Consider the following 15,139-nt stretch of genomic DNA (forward strand, 5'->3'; position numbering starts at 1 on the left):
CAATACGGAAGAGTTTTGCATGACAATAAAAAAAAGTTTGTAAAGCCCCTTTCAAATCACCTCATTTAAATGGGACAACAGGTAGCCACATATATTATCATTCCTGCTTTAAAGATGAGCAAACACTCCAGAGTGTAGCCTGAAGCAGACTAAAATGTAGTTCTTACTTGGTTTTGAAGGAAATATGTACATTTATTTTCTCTCTCTATAGGAGCCCTGCAGGAACCCAAATGTCCCTTTCTCTTTGAGTTTCACATCTCTTAACCCTTTGCTTCTGGCAGACTCAGGCTCACACCTGGAATGGGAGAAAAAGTGGAAATGTTTGTTTCACTCAAGATTACAGAAGATGGAGGAAAAAAGGGAAATGCCATCATCCTATTCTGAGGACCTGGTTCTGGCACCTTTCAATGGTGTTTTCTCTTGCATTCCTGGGATTATTATGTAAACTATGTTTTCCTTTAAAAAAAGAAGTTTTATGGATGCCTTTTGTTCCTACATCATCCTCATTTTTTAGGTAATGGAACGATGCCTGTGACATTCTGCCCTCGAGGTCTCTACTCTGATGAGAAGTGAGCTGTATTTAATGATCTCTGCTCAGAGAAACCATAATTGTCTTTTCAAAGACTCAGAATTGGCTTATTTAAGAGTTATATTTTCATTTATGTTATTGTAGTCATTTTGTACATTCTGATTTTGTTAGCTTGCTGCTCGGTGTGAATTCATACACATTTTTCATGCTTCTTTGAATTCCATTTATCTACCATGTCTTACTGGTCAAAAATATTCCATTACACCCACATGCCATAATATGTTTACCCATTCCCTAAGGGAAGGCAATCACTTTATTTCTTGGCCTTTGTTATCACAAAGGGTCCCGGCATTGTTTTCTTAGGGTGAACTGTCAAATTACAACTTTTTAGGCTTAAAAAAAACCTGGCTCTATATAGCATTCCATAATGATGGGGCTTTACAAATTCTCTCTGCTTGTTCCCATGTCCTTCCTTTTCTCTCACCACAATCCTCTTTTTATGAGATACAAATAAGTCAACAAACTTTTTTTTAAACTTTTACCTTCCATCTTAGAATTAATATTTTGTATTGGTTCTAAGGCAGAAAAGTGGCAAGGACTAGGCAATGGGGGTTAAGTGACTTGCCCAGGGTCACACAGCTGGGAAGTGTCTGAGGCCAAATTTGAACCTAGGACCTCCTGTTTCTAGGTCTGGCTTTCAATCTACTGAGCCACCCAGCTCTTCCCAAAAAGCCTTTAAAATGACTCGTTGCTCATTTGTGTCTGACTAGGTAGACGATAGTATGCCAATACTGTTCATGGAATTTTCTTGGCAAAGATCCTGGAGTTGTTTGCCAGTTCCTTCTTCAGTGTATTAAGACAGAGGTCAAGTGACTTACCCAGGATTACACAAATAGTTTAGTGTTTGAGGTCACATTTGAACTCAGGTCTTCCTTACTCCAGAACCATCCAGTGCTCTATCTACTAAACTATCTACCCATGAGAAGTTTACCCTAGAATGTTTGGGGAGATGCAGAATTATCTATCTCGCACTCATTTTAACATGCTTCAGTTCAGGTAAAGTATTTTGATTTTATTTCTATTGAGTGAAAGAGAAATAATAGTTCAGAGTTCTTCATTTTCCTATTACTCAAATGGGAACTGCCAGGGCCCAAGAGACAGTGACATGAAATACTCTTTGGTACAAATTTAAATGGTCTCTTTAATTGAGAAATTTAAACACAAAACATGATCACATTTAAAAAACCACAAACTTAACAGGTAACTTTGTTCTTCCGTATATTTCAGAATGGAAAAGTTTTGCTTTTTTCATTTATAAAACTGTGGTTGCCTCTCTTTCCCCTGGTTATGTCCTCATTTTGAATCAATTGTCCATTATGGGGGATAAAGGCAAAGCGTCATTCAATAAGCCATTAGCTATTACTTCCAGCTTTTCTGTGGTGTTAGAAAACCTTTCCTTATTTTACATTTCAAAGTCAACTCAAAAAGCAAAACTAACTTTAAAGCAATCCAATCCCTTGCATGGCTTATTACAAATTTCTTTTATAAATAATTTCCCTCCCCCAAACTCTAGAAACTTTATTAAAAACAAACAAAAAAGTGAAGCTAGAGGAATTAAAAAGTATCTGTTCCTTTACTCTCTTTAACAGACTGCTCAAAGTTTCAAGGACAACTGCAGGGTTTGCTTACTAGTACAGTGACAAGCCACCCTGCCAGCTGCCAGCATCTCTGCATCCAGATGAGGTCTCCTTAATCACTCTTATCCTCTCCTTGGTAATGTCTGTACTCTGGCTTCAATTCCCAGGTATTTTTGTGGGTCCCCTTAACATTGTAAATGCCTATTTCTCTCAAGATTTCCTTCAGGTATATCTAAAGAAGAAAAAAAAGAAATCACAAGAGATTAGATTATGAAGGCAGACAATCACTATGCTTTGCTTAAAACACAATTATTTGTTTGCCAAAGCAGACTTTTTTGTAACAAAAATTATGACCTGACAAATGTCAAGCTCTCAGTGGGATTTCCTGATTACAGTTAAGGAATTCTGCCATGTTGGCTTCTGACACTATACTATTAGTTATGTCACACATACAATTACCACGTATTTGAATTCACGAGAGGCTGGAAATCTATGCATGCCACCAAATTTAAAGCAGAGGTGATTTTCCTAGATGAAAATACATTAATACCCAGCAAATTACTGGTATTCAATGTTTATTATTATTATGATACCTCATTAATAACCATCATAGTAGGAATAATTCCCCTCTGCCAACTCTGGGATAAACTATTGAGTTCTACATGAAGTTATAAGGCTGGGGGTGGTAGCATGGCTTCGAGGGTCCAGACTGAAGCAATGAGTTAGAACATGGTTGGCTGCAAGTGCCAAGGAGGACAAAATGCCTCAATCAGGAAATATGAAGCTTTAAGCTCACTAGTCACAGGCAAGACCTGGCCAGCTAACCATGTTCTCTGTTACCCTCAGACATGGAAGGACACTAGTCTATCTACTGGAAAATTATGCAGTGATAAAGTGCTTTGAATTCCATTGTGGTCTTCTCTGAAGGGTGACAAGGAGTCAGTGTACCAAGAGGGCATGCAGTGCTGTACAATTTCTCCTCACCAAAAGGGAAGTAAATGAGGTTATCTAAAAGGAGGGAAAAAAGGACCTCCTCCATTATTTTGCCATAGGGCACAACTAGACATTGTGCTGTTCCAGTGGGGAAATAATGGCATTTGTGCCAATCAATGGGCTAGGAAGGTACACTGACCAATGTTAATTTAATTATTTCTCCTTTAAGAGGAACCAAAAAGTTGTTCACTCAAAAGCGATTTTCCAGTGGCTAAAGAAATTAATCTCAGCCAAAAGTTATTTTGGGGCTCTTTAGTGAGAAAAAGCACTCTGGATAGTGAGTATATGGAGTCTACCTAATGATTCAGCTGAGCTGAGTGCCCCTAACTGAGGATGGAGTGGGAGATAAAAGCTGGAGGACAAGATACTGTGGTGGAAGAAAGAACATGAAGAGGTAGAGATGGATCTTGGGTCCAGTGTTAACTTTTCTCTTGCCCATGGCCTTTGATTCAGCTTACATTTAGTCTCAGCTGTGCTATCTGCGGGCTGGGCTTCTCTGGTTAGTGTTGCTTGGGGTTTGTGCCACTTTTACACCCTGGTTTTTGTTTCACACTTTTAATCCTGACTTCAGAATTGCACTGGTTGGTTGTAGAGTTACAAAGAGGAGCCTTGGCTTTGAGGGCCCTCCAGTGCTGCCTATTCCTGACTCTTTTGGGACAACAAGGGACGAGATCAGGAACATCAACAGACCTCTCCTGCTGCTCTCTAAATGTGGGTTTTTTTCTCCCTTTTGGTGGGGGAAGGGAGGGAGGAGATGAGAGATGGGAGAATTCCTTTAGAAGCTGACTTTATTCTGATAAGAGAGGACTGAGCGATTGAGAAAATCCAAGAAATTTTATGTCTGGCTTTGTACTATTTGTGTGATAGAGAAATCATATGGTTTTGTGGAGGTTTGAGTCCCCTCATGGTAAAAGCAAAATATCTGGGCTAAGTCAAAGGTTTATAATCCGGGAGCCATGAACTTTTTAAAAAAATATTTTGAAAATTGTTTCAATACAACTTTATGATTCCATGTATTTTGTCTTATGCATTTAAAAAGATTATTCTGAGAAGAAACTTCTGACACTCAAGAAGTTTTGGAAGCCCTGAGCTGGAGGATCTTAGCCAGCCTCGCCTAACTCGGAAGGCCTGGGATTCTGAGTTCTCTGAGTCAGTGTTCAGAAGCTCACTGAGATAAGAGTCAGGGTGAGAGGCACAATATGGTTCTTCCTACAGTTTGTAGCATCACATAGCAAATACTGAATCAAAATGTCGCTGGCTGTTTAAAAGGTTCTCTGCTCAGTGACGTCAGCACTCTCAGCACAAGCCCAGCAGGTGGCAGCAAGGGATCAAGTGAGTGTTGGGAGCATGGTACCTCAGTGACCCAGCAGAGCCCTCTCAAACCATGGGAGCCTTCTCAGTGTACACACAGAGACGCTTCTGAATTGCCCAGACAACAAATGTATATACTAATTGCCTACTACTTCAAATTACATTTCTTTTCTATCTGTCTGTCTGTCTTTCTTTTTTTAACCTTTACCTTCCATCTTAGAATCACTACTGCATATTAGTTCTAAGGCAGAAGAGCAGTAAGGCCAAACAATGGGAGTTAAGTGACTTGCCCAGGATCACAGAGATAAGAAGTGTCTGAGGCCACATTTGAACCCAGGACTTCCTGTCTCTAACCCTAGGCCTGGCTCTCAATACACTGAGCCACCCAGCTGCCCCGACATTTGTTTTCAAAAGACGTCCACTTTAAGAACCAATGCAAAAGAATCATAAACATAAAACTAGGAGGGAAGCACTAATTACTTGCCGTCCAAGTATGAAATGACAAAATATAGTAATTTATTGGGTCAGTTTTGGTGAACTAAGTAAATATATGAAAAGTAGCTGCAAAAGAAGGGTTTTACAGCTCCAAGGTTAAACAAAAATCTAAAGAAGTTTGAAACATAAAAGACCCCCAGCCCAAGGCGCCAGGGCTGACAGCAGCAACTATGATTCTGAGAGAAAAGCTTGTTATAGAAAACAAAAGTTGGTGTGAAATGAACAGACACCCACAGTAACCCCACAGGGCTGATGTTTTCTGCTGTCTCTTCTCCCCACTCTCTTCTACCTGGCTGGCTTCATGAAAGAAGGTAAGCAAACCTGTTTCTCTCATATGAAGACAACAATCAGCAGGGCACACACTTGGAATTCTTTCCCTTTTAATGGAGATATATAGTGGTTGCACTGACATCTATGTCCTCTCACTTTGACTCAATATAGCACAGTGTGATGCTGGGGGAAACAAAGCCTCTAATATATATGATGAGGGCACCTGGAGGGTAAAACGTGTCACGTGAGGGAACTCCCACCCACAGGGCATTTCGGGCACTAGGAACAATGTAAGATACAAAGGTGGGAGAAAAGCCCAATATGTCAGAAGGGCATAGAACATGGCATATGTGGAAAGGAATAATGATGAAATAAGACTGGAAAGAGAGGAGTACCGCCTTGGGCAAGGCCTGCATGCTAAGGAGCCTCAATTTTATTTGGTAAATAATAGGGAACTGCTGAAAGGCTCTGAGCAAGAGTGATAATAGCCCAAGGTCTGCTAGCTGAAAGTAATAATATAAGAGATCCACTTATTAGGAGGCTACTAAATCACATAAGCATCTCCTGGGAGTTCAGAAGTCAATGTCTGGACATGGAAAATGATCTCTGTGCAAGGTTTATCTGCCAGTTATCAAACCTGCGATGATGGGGTGCATCTCAGCCTGACCCAAATCAGCAATTTGTCTGTGGTTTCCATTCAACATGCATAAAAGTGAGGGGGTGGGGCTAAATGGTCACTTCTTACTAACATTCTATGACTAGGACACATAAATGTGAACACTGAGGAAAGAGGCTGAAGATTGGCCAGGGAAAGGGTCATGTTGGGGTGCTATAATCTGGGAAAATGATCCAAGGAAGGTACATGCAGGGCCCCGTATATGCAGTGATAAAGAAGAAGGGTCTGGGGGAAGACAGTTTAGAACATGGCAGGTAAGAAGAGAATATTACAGCAACAGGCCTGAGGTGAGGTATATATACCTCATATATATATATATATATATGTATATATATATATATATATATATGCATATATATATATATATATGTATATATATATATGGAGGACATGAAGGTTACATGACAGAGTCAATGCCACCTCCTCTTGGCTACTGGCTACTCAGAGCACCTGAACACATTTATTACTGATTCTCATGTAGGATAGTCCCTAATTTGAGAAATATGCTATAGTGACAATATTAATTCAATCCATCTGTATGTGAGTGGGTTACACTGGTAGTCTGTAAATTATTCAGATAAAAAGAAACTGTAGACAATACAAAAGGATATAAAGGAGACCAACATACCTCTAATAGGAATGCAGACCAATAAGAGCCTCTATTTTTTTGGTCCTTGAGTCAAGTTCTTAGCTGACAACTATGTTTGATAACTGCCACGCAGTCTGGGAGAATCACCCTCTAATTGCTCACGTGGCATGTCGATTATATGGAATGAGAGAGAACACCCAGAATTCTTCCAAACTCTCAGACTAGAATCTGTTTCTTCCTCCTATGGATTTTTTTTCTGCCTCTCATCCTATTTTATTTATTTTAATTTTTTAATCTTTTTTTAAACCCTTACCTTCTGTCTTGAAATCAATACTGGGTATTGGTTCTAAGGCAGAAGAGTGGTAAGGGCTAGGCAATGGGGGTTAAATGACTTGCCCAGGGTCACACAACTGGGAAATGTCTGAGGCCAGATTTGAACCTAGGACCTCTCGTCTCTAGGTTTGGCTCTCAATCCACTGAGCTACCCAACTACCCCTCTCCCCCAATCATATTTTTAAAGAAAGAATTCTGCTTCCAGGTAGATCAACTTTCTATCATAAAGGATTGGGGAGATGTCTCACTACAGACTGTGCTGCTCTGCAGTACAAGATCTGAAGGAATCAACTGGCTCAGGTCCAGCAATTCTTCCTCAAAGAGTTGTGTGGGAGTGTTTACAGCTACACTGAATTTGGGAAAGAAAGTTCTATAGGTTCTGTGGGAGAAAAAAGCAAGCTATTTGTGTGACCATGACAAGTCAAAGGACTAGGAAACCATTATGTATGGGGAAAAAAGCTGAGGATGAGAGGCAGAAATTTGGAGGTCCTCTCCCTCCAACCCATGATTCTCCATCCTACTTCTTTCCAAGACTGAGCCAATATATGTAGAATCACAAGGCAGAGCTGCCTACTGCTTATGATTCTTCCTGTACTTCCTCCCACCCCTGCCATTTCTCCCAACCATTCTTTTCTCTATGGATGATCCAAACCAAAAAATGGACTGATGTCTGGAAAGGCTCTAGCCCCATAAAGAATATATCTGAATTTCAGGGAGTAATTAAAATAGCCCAGAGAATGAATTCACCTTTAAGTTAAAGTTGAAACCTAAGTACTGATACTTAGTATGTAAAGTAAAAATACTACTTAGTTTGGCTCAATATTCAGAGCTTACACAAATGTTTATGCAAAAGTTACATTCAAATTAAAAACATTTTTTGAATAATATAATTCCTAAGGAAAAGGAATCTATATATTCTTTTTCCCCCCCAAGGAAGCAAACAGGTAGTAATAGCAGGAAAGCAGGAATATTTATTTAGCTTGCTTCATTTTCTTGGTCTTAGTGACTATTAGCTGCCCACACAAAATTAAATCTCAGCCTGATGAATTCCAAATATCATTTATCTTTTACAAAGTGAATTTCCTGGTCTGAAGTGAGGTCTCTCTTTCAATCTAGGTGGTTACTGCCTGGTTGTTTTTCTGCTCCACAATTACTTTTGGAAGAGATGAAGGATGAAGTCTGAGTTTGGTACTAAAGAGCAAGAGCAACAAGCTACACATTATATTCAATTTATGAGTCACTCCACAAATGTGAAACGAAATGGCAGATGAATAAATTTTTTCAAATAAATGTATCCTTTTTTTACTGGGTAGACTTGTGGTTCATAAAACTAGCTGATGATTTAGTAGTAAGAAAAATTTTAATGATCAATGTTTTTAAAACTTTGGAAAAACTACCAGAAGTGATTCTTATTATATAAAAAAAGGAAGGAGGTCATTTATATTGTTCCATACCAAAACACAACATTAATCCACTCTAAATCTTTGATAAATTGTCAACTAATCTTTACTGCAGGCCCCTAGAGATGGGGCCCTAATGTGTTACCTCCTGATGCAACTCATCTCACTTTTGAACAGTTCCAATTATGCCTATGCTATCTCTCCTCTGCAAAAACATAACAGATAAGTATATGAAAGAATCATTAGGGCTAGGAAAAACTTTTCCTTGTGTCCTCTCAAGGCTAAATATGATAGTAGTGATAGTAATGCAATGAAGAAGATTCTTCATAAAAAAGTAACAAGTATCAACCCTAAGTCACTGGCTCTGACCCCAATATTCTATCACCCCATTTGTCTAACACGTTAAAGGAATGAGATATTCCATCCATGAGCAGATTTTTCATTTCCCAAATTACTGAAAATTAAGAACTTTGAAATTATTCCTTGTTTTTTCCATTTTACTATTTATCTGACACAAATTACTTCAGTGCTACCTTAGAGTACACTGAAAGAGGCCGAGGTACCATGGAAAGAGCACTGGCCTCGGAGCCAAGGGTCCAGGCTCTTATTTAGGTTCTGTGAACTTTAAAACGACTCTACCCTACTCAGACCATACTTTAGAAGATTTGATTTAGCTATTTCCTGATTGTAACAATGGAGATACTTGGTCTAACAGAACTAGGAATGTCTTTACACTGATCCACCCTACTTAGTCTAACAAGGTCAGGAATGTCTGCACCCATACTTAAGGATTAAGTATCTAGGAAGATGGCCTTTGATAGACATGTGCAGAAACAGTTGCCGGACCCCTGGGCTGTCCTAAGTCAAGCTAAGCTACCATTGGTACAGACGTAGGAAAGTGACATAAAACCATCTATATAGGGTGTGTCACTTCCTCTCTTTGCTCTCTTTCCCTGGAGAGGTGGATCTGGCTGATCACTTCCTGTGAGCAGCCTGGGCGCCAGTTCGATCCTGGAACTCAAGCCTGGAGGAGCTCCCTCAGATAGCTTCCTTGAGATGGTCTTGTGGTGAGTGATAAGACTGACTTCCTTTTCCCTTGGGCCCAGGGGAGACCCCTTCTGCCTGGCTCAGCCTGAGCTGGAGCGGTTTAAATTCACTCTTTCCTCTCTCTTCTCCTTAATTCCTTCTCTCTATATTAATTAAAATCACCATAATTTCCAGCTGACTTGGGTATTTTATTATTTGGGATATTCCATGGCAACCAATAATTAATTTAGATATTAAGCCACAACTATAAAATTATCCTTACATGCTAAAACACCAGGTATCACTATGATGATGATGATTTCCTCTTTCTAAGCCTCAATCATCTCCTCTCTGTGAAGGCCTTATCCTTCTTTAAGGCTGGGTATTGAACTCTCCAGATTCTTTCCAGCTCAATGAATCTATGACCACTATAACTTTGAGAGTAAAGCTTTTCACTAAAGTTCCACAACAAATTTATTTAAAAAAACCAACGGTCCCCAGATTTCCTTTTTCCCAGAGCAGAGGCTCAGGTGACAAGGTTCAAGTGCATCTATACCTGGTCACTTCAGCAAGATGAACTTCAGATTTCTAACCAACTCTGATAGATACATGCCATTTAATCCATTTGAGGCCTTTCTACAGTGTGGCTTTTGGGTGTCTCCTCTGACCCAATTCAATAATCTAGTGCAGAGCAGTATGTTCAGGGCACTGGGGACACAAAGATGAGATGAAAAGAACTACCTGGTATCAGAGCTTGTATTCAATGGCAGCAATAGAGCATTTAAAAAGGAGTAAGAGAAGACTACTTGAGGAAATAATGGTACAGATGCATAGGAGCAGCAGATAAATATCCTGCAGCTGCCCAGGTCTCTGGACATTAGCACCCATTTAACTTCAGGCTCTTGTTCTGGTCTTCCTCACAGCCTGACCATTGTTAACTTCTATCCCAGGAGCTCTAACCTCTGAGATGTGACCTACTTAGTATGAAAGTGTATTCTGCACATAACTTCATTTATCCCCTGGCTGGTTGAGGATTCTGTTCAATATTTTCTAAGTTTCTGCCTAGCCTTTGTCAGAGATTCTGAGGAACTTATTTCTCCAATTCCTTCTCCACTCTTGGCTGCTAATTTCATACACTTTTTCCACAGATGATTCAGACTCTCATAACTTACACCATGTCAAACGGTCTCCTTCCTTAACGTCTTCTCAAGCTCAATCATGCTTCAAATTTGGATAACCAAAGGAAATATTAAATGACTACTATCAGTGTCATAATTCTTCTATTCAATCAATAATCCTGAATGCTGTTTATATATACTCTCATTTCAAAAACACATGCTTCCTTGATTTGCTATTGGATATGACGAGTATTTTTGTAATCTGGAGGCGAGAAGACCAATGCTGGCTTCTTCTGATTAACCTGGTATTTATTTAAATACCAACATGCAATACTGAGCAACATGTTATAAAATGTGGTTACAGGAACGACAACCGTGGTTTCTGTCTTTCCTGTAACGAATGCCCTACATGTCATCCTCACCTAAATGGCATTCCCATGACATAACACCTTAGTGAGTGTATGTAGTGCTTTATGGTCATGAAGCCCTTTCAAACACATATCTCACCTGCTCCTCCCATTGATCTAAGAAAGGAATAAGAAGGGCAAAAAGAATGATCATCCCCTTTTTTCAGATTAATAAGAGCAGAGATATTAAGTGACTTGTTCTAGGTCACACAGAGGCAGACCTTGAGTCTAATTCTTTGGATTCCAAAACCAGGGATCTTTCTATTCTATCTCCCTGCTCAGGTAGCTTACTCAATATTATATGAAGAATGCTTTAACTTTGGGTTAATAGGGATGGTGGGTACAAACCAAGATGATAGGGTGCAATTAAATGAATTTTAAATCTGTTACCTAGGAATAACTATATGAAGAATCAAAGGCATCAAATTTAACAGATAAAGATTATGATGACACAATTTTCTTTTGGAAAGCTGTAAAATGAATTCCAGCACATGAGCGCTGTGACAATCACATCAGTAGGATCAAAAGAGAAAAATCTTCCTTGCTGTTCATGTAGTTGAAGAAAATATATTAACATGACTGAAGCTGAAATTAAAAGGCAAGCTTAGAATCTCTGTAGGTGTATTTTGTATCAATAGACAAATTTACAATGAATTACACAACACTTTCAATGAATAGGGAATTATTCCTATTAAAAAAGTCTGGGTTGAGAGAAGGTTTAGTTTTGAGCACCTGACAATGATAAGATTAATTCTTATGTATCTTTTTAATCACTAAAATTGGTTGTATTTACTGATTTTTTAAGTCAAAAGGAGACCTCTTTCAAAACTAGCTTCCAATAACAAAACTAAAAATACTGAATTTTGTTTTTTCCTAGCCCATTATTATTTATTGGGAAGGTCACATTTTCAATAAAAAGCAGCTTGCATTTAGCCATGTATATAGAAAGCAGTGATAAAAATAAAATTTCAGTCTTAGGAAGTCTTAGAAGGAAGAGATTGCAACCTATCAAAATCATTATCACATTACTTCTCCCTTGCTCCTCCTTCCAAAGCCTTTTATTTATTTATTTTTTTCAAAGCCTTTTAAATTAAGCAGCAAGCCAGAATTGGAAATTAGGGGAAAAGCCATTTTTAAAAGGCTAAAATTATTCCTTCCAACTGACTTAATTTTAGAATTTAAGCACAAGATGGTTAGGTAGAAGATTAAAGTGAATGGGAATTATGACACTTACTGAAACCTGTAGAGCATGTGATTATTCTGGTACGGTTCCTGAAAGGAATATTGATTCTTTTTTGAAACAGTTTTCACATCAGGCATGAAAATGAGTTCTAGCTTGAGTGTTAAAGTACTCAGTACTCCTTTTTCCTCACAAAACAAACAAATAAAAAACAAACCTAAAAACCCAAGGTAATTTGATCAAAATCAGCAGATACTTAAAAAAAAAAATCATGTACTTTGTCTTGCTTTGTACCAGGGAATTATGGTAAAGCTTTTAATGGAGAAAATCAATTATCTATATTAGCAACAGGTTGTTGATTATATTGCTTTAGCCTAAAGGAATAATAATAGGAAATGCAGATAGGAAGATGGGACAGTGCATGATATTGGTAATGATATTCTTCTGATTAAGTATCATTTCTGGTTGATACATGATTACTTCCAATTTTATTAGGTAGTATGTGTCTCATACATTGCTCCTGCCTGAATAGAGTGCTCTGGGATGCATCTGGTAATTCTAAATTCAACTGGCATATTGTTGTTCTACAAAAGAGTACTAGGTTTCCTCACTAAGTCCTCACCAATGTGGTAAGCCTCTGGGAGTAGGAGTAGGAAACCTAATTGCCTGGGGAGAGGCAAACCAGTCCAGTTCAGAAAAAGAGCAGGTTAAAACTCCCTTATTTATCAATGATGGGATCATGTCTATGAGTAGTTGCTATATTTCTAACCAGGGTGAGGTAGGAAGAACTAGTTATTTACAAATAGATAGACAGACAGACAGATAGTTATAACTTTCACATTCTCTGCTCACTTCCTTGTGAATCCTATTTGAAATTATAAAGTTAGTTTGTAAGCAGTGTACCATAAGGTTGATTTTTTTAAACCTAACTTATTGACAGATTTCTTAAAAGGAGATATAATCACGGGGCAGCTAGGTATCTCAGTGGACAGAGAGCCAGGCCTAGAACTGAGTTGTCTTGGGTTCAAATTTGACCTTGGAAACGTCCTACCTGTGTGACCCTGGGTAAGTCACTTAACCCCCATTGGCTAGCCCTTACTACTCTTCTGCCTTGAAACCAATGTACAGTATTGCTTCTAAGACAGAAGGTAAGTGTTTTTTTTTAAAGTCATAATCTTTTTATTAACTTTTTAACACAATGGGATGATACAGAATAGAATTTAATTAGAAAAATATAGTAATTGCTTTATAATCTCTCTGGGGCGTTCAAAAGCATAGCCTCTTGAGAATCTTTCAGATGCTCCTAAGGAGATGGATTAGAATATCAAATCCCTTTTTCAGATCAGTGGGCTGCTTATTTCTGAATTACTGTGTCATCATTGACTTCAGTTTTGTAGGACTTGACCCTGGGGCAGACATCAAACACAGTCACAGTAAAAGAATGCTGTGCTTGAGCTCAGACATCATAGCCCAGGCTCCAGCCCTTGCACCATTTGCTGCCTTGGACAAATCACCTAGCCTCAGGGAGCTCTCTGAATCTCTCATTTTGCTTCACTGAAATGTCTTCATTTGTAAAACTCATTGAGTTGATGTTCTTGAAAGTTCCTAGGACTTGGTAATACCTTTTTATGTTTCTCTTCATTTTCTGCAGCTCGGGTCTTTTCATCAGGAAAACCTGGAAGCCTCTTTTTCATAAAAGGTCCATGTCTTTGCCACCACAGAAGCTCATTATGAGGAGCTTTTTGTCTGACCAATCTGCCAGCCTACTTTGGATCTGATGTTAGAGTACAGCTCTGCAACACTTCTGGAGGGCAAGTCTGACTGTTGCTCCTGGTCCAAGTTTTGAAAATCCCTGACCTAGATTTGGGTCACAGTGCTCTTACTGCTGAACTCTTCCCCTATCAGAGCAGTAGCATTTTTAGGATCCCATTTGTTCTGGAATTCCTGCTCTGGCTGGCCTAGCTGTTGGAAGTGAGACCCACCTTTGAACCTGAGGTCTGAGTCCTACTGCTACCACTGCTGTTACTGGCTTGCTCCTCCTCCAGGTCACTGCTTTGCACAGGTCCCCTTCTCCCTCTGACTTGGATTTATGATCAGGATTGGATAGGAAACAAGGCTGCCAGCTGGCATCTGTCTCTGTTGCAGTGCCCTGGTATAGATCTGGGGGTACCTGATTTGGATCTGAGACTTCAGCTTGCCCCAGCACAGAGTCTCAACCTAGGTGCTGAAGTTCAACAGCTTGCTCCTAGCCCTACACTGTCTCCAGTGTCCAAAGACTGACTCCTTAATCCAAACTAGGCTAGACAAAGGATTCACCGTGGGTTTTTTTCTGGATTTCCCCATTAGGACTTGGTCTGGTACATTTTATATATCTCTTAGGAAGTCTATGGAGAAGAGCATGCTGCACTTCTTCCTATTTTTCTGCCATTCAGGGCCTGCTTCTCATTTGGCATTTTTATAAATTTAAAACTATTTTCAGCTATATTCACTCTTTCTTTCTTTGGACTCTGGTCTTAATTCGCCAGACTCTTTTCTCTACCATGCCTCCAACCTGAATAACCTCTCTTCTTGCTTTTAGCTTTTTCTACTTCCAGGAGTGGTAACTATTTAACAGTCATGTACACTGGAATGTTCAATAAATAGGCTTTTTTTTTCTTTTTTAAATGTTGGAAGGATATTTTTACTTTGATTTGAATAGTTAGAATTTAAAATGAACCAAAGTCCACAAAACAGTGCTCTGAATTTCACAAGAATGCTTAAATTCCCTCTACTAAAATCTTATATATCCAACCCATTGTACTGAAAGCAACACAGGCTTAGGAAATGCTTTGAGGGTGGCCCAGAATGGTGTGGGTATGCCTGCTCTCCAATGAATAGCCAAAGTTAATTCAGAGTGGCTCATTATCAGGTTGGTCACAGGGCGATACTTTTTCAGTCACAGAAATTCTTAAAAACCTTCCACTAAGTCTTAGAGAACCAAGCTCAGTGCTAGTGGAAAGAATACCAATTTCGATGAAATGACAGACTCCTGAAGGATTCAAGCTTAGATTTCACCTATTTGACACAGACATGCCACATATTTTATTATCATTGATGTTTCTGCATTCTTCTACTTGTAAACAAGCCAAGAATCTTGAGCTAACAAATGAAGGGCACAAGATTTAGGGTCAGAGGA

At 39.1% G+C, this 15,139-nt stretch overlaps 1 protein-coding gene across 2 annotated transcripts in view; it reads right to left on the bottom strand.

The window, feature by feature from the left end:
• Positions 1–1,705: 1,705 nt before the first annotated feature.
• Positions 1,706–15,139, bottom strand: part of GTF2F2 (general transcription factor IIF subunit 2) — a 156,944-nt gene continuing 143,510 nt past the window's right edge. For both annotated transcript variants that reach the window (XM_007501569.3, XM_001363856.4), the window contains one exon: positions 1,706–2,398. In XM_007501569.3, the coding sequence (XP_007501631.1) occupies positions 2,279–2,398 (120 nt within the window). In that variant the 3' untranslated portion in view covers positions 1,706–2,278. The remainder of the gene's footprint in view (positions 2,399–15,139) is intronic.

This window comes from Monodelphis domestica, chromosome 8 (genome assembly GCF_027887165.1).
Source record: "Monodelphis domestica isolate mMonDom1 chromosome 8, mMonDom1.pri, whole genome shotgun sequence".
In the NCBI taxonomy this organism is placed as follows: Eukaryota; Metazoa; Chordata; class Mammalia; order Didelphimorphia; family Didelphidae; genus Monodelphis; species Monodelphis domestica.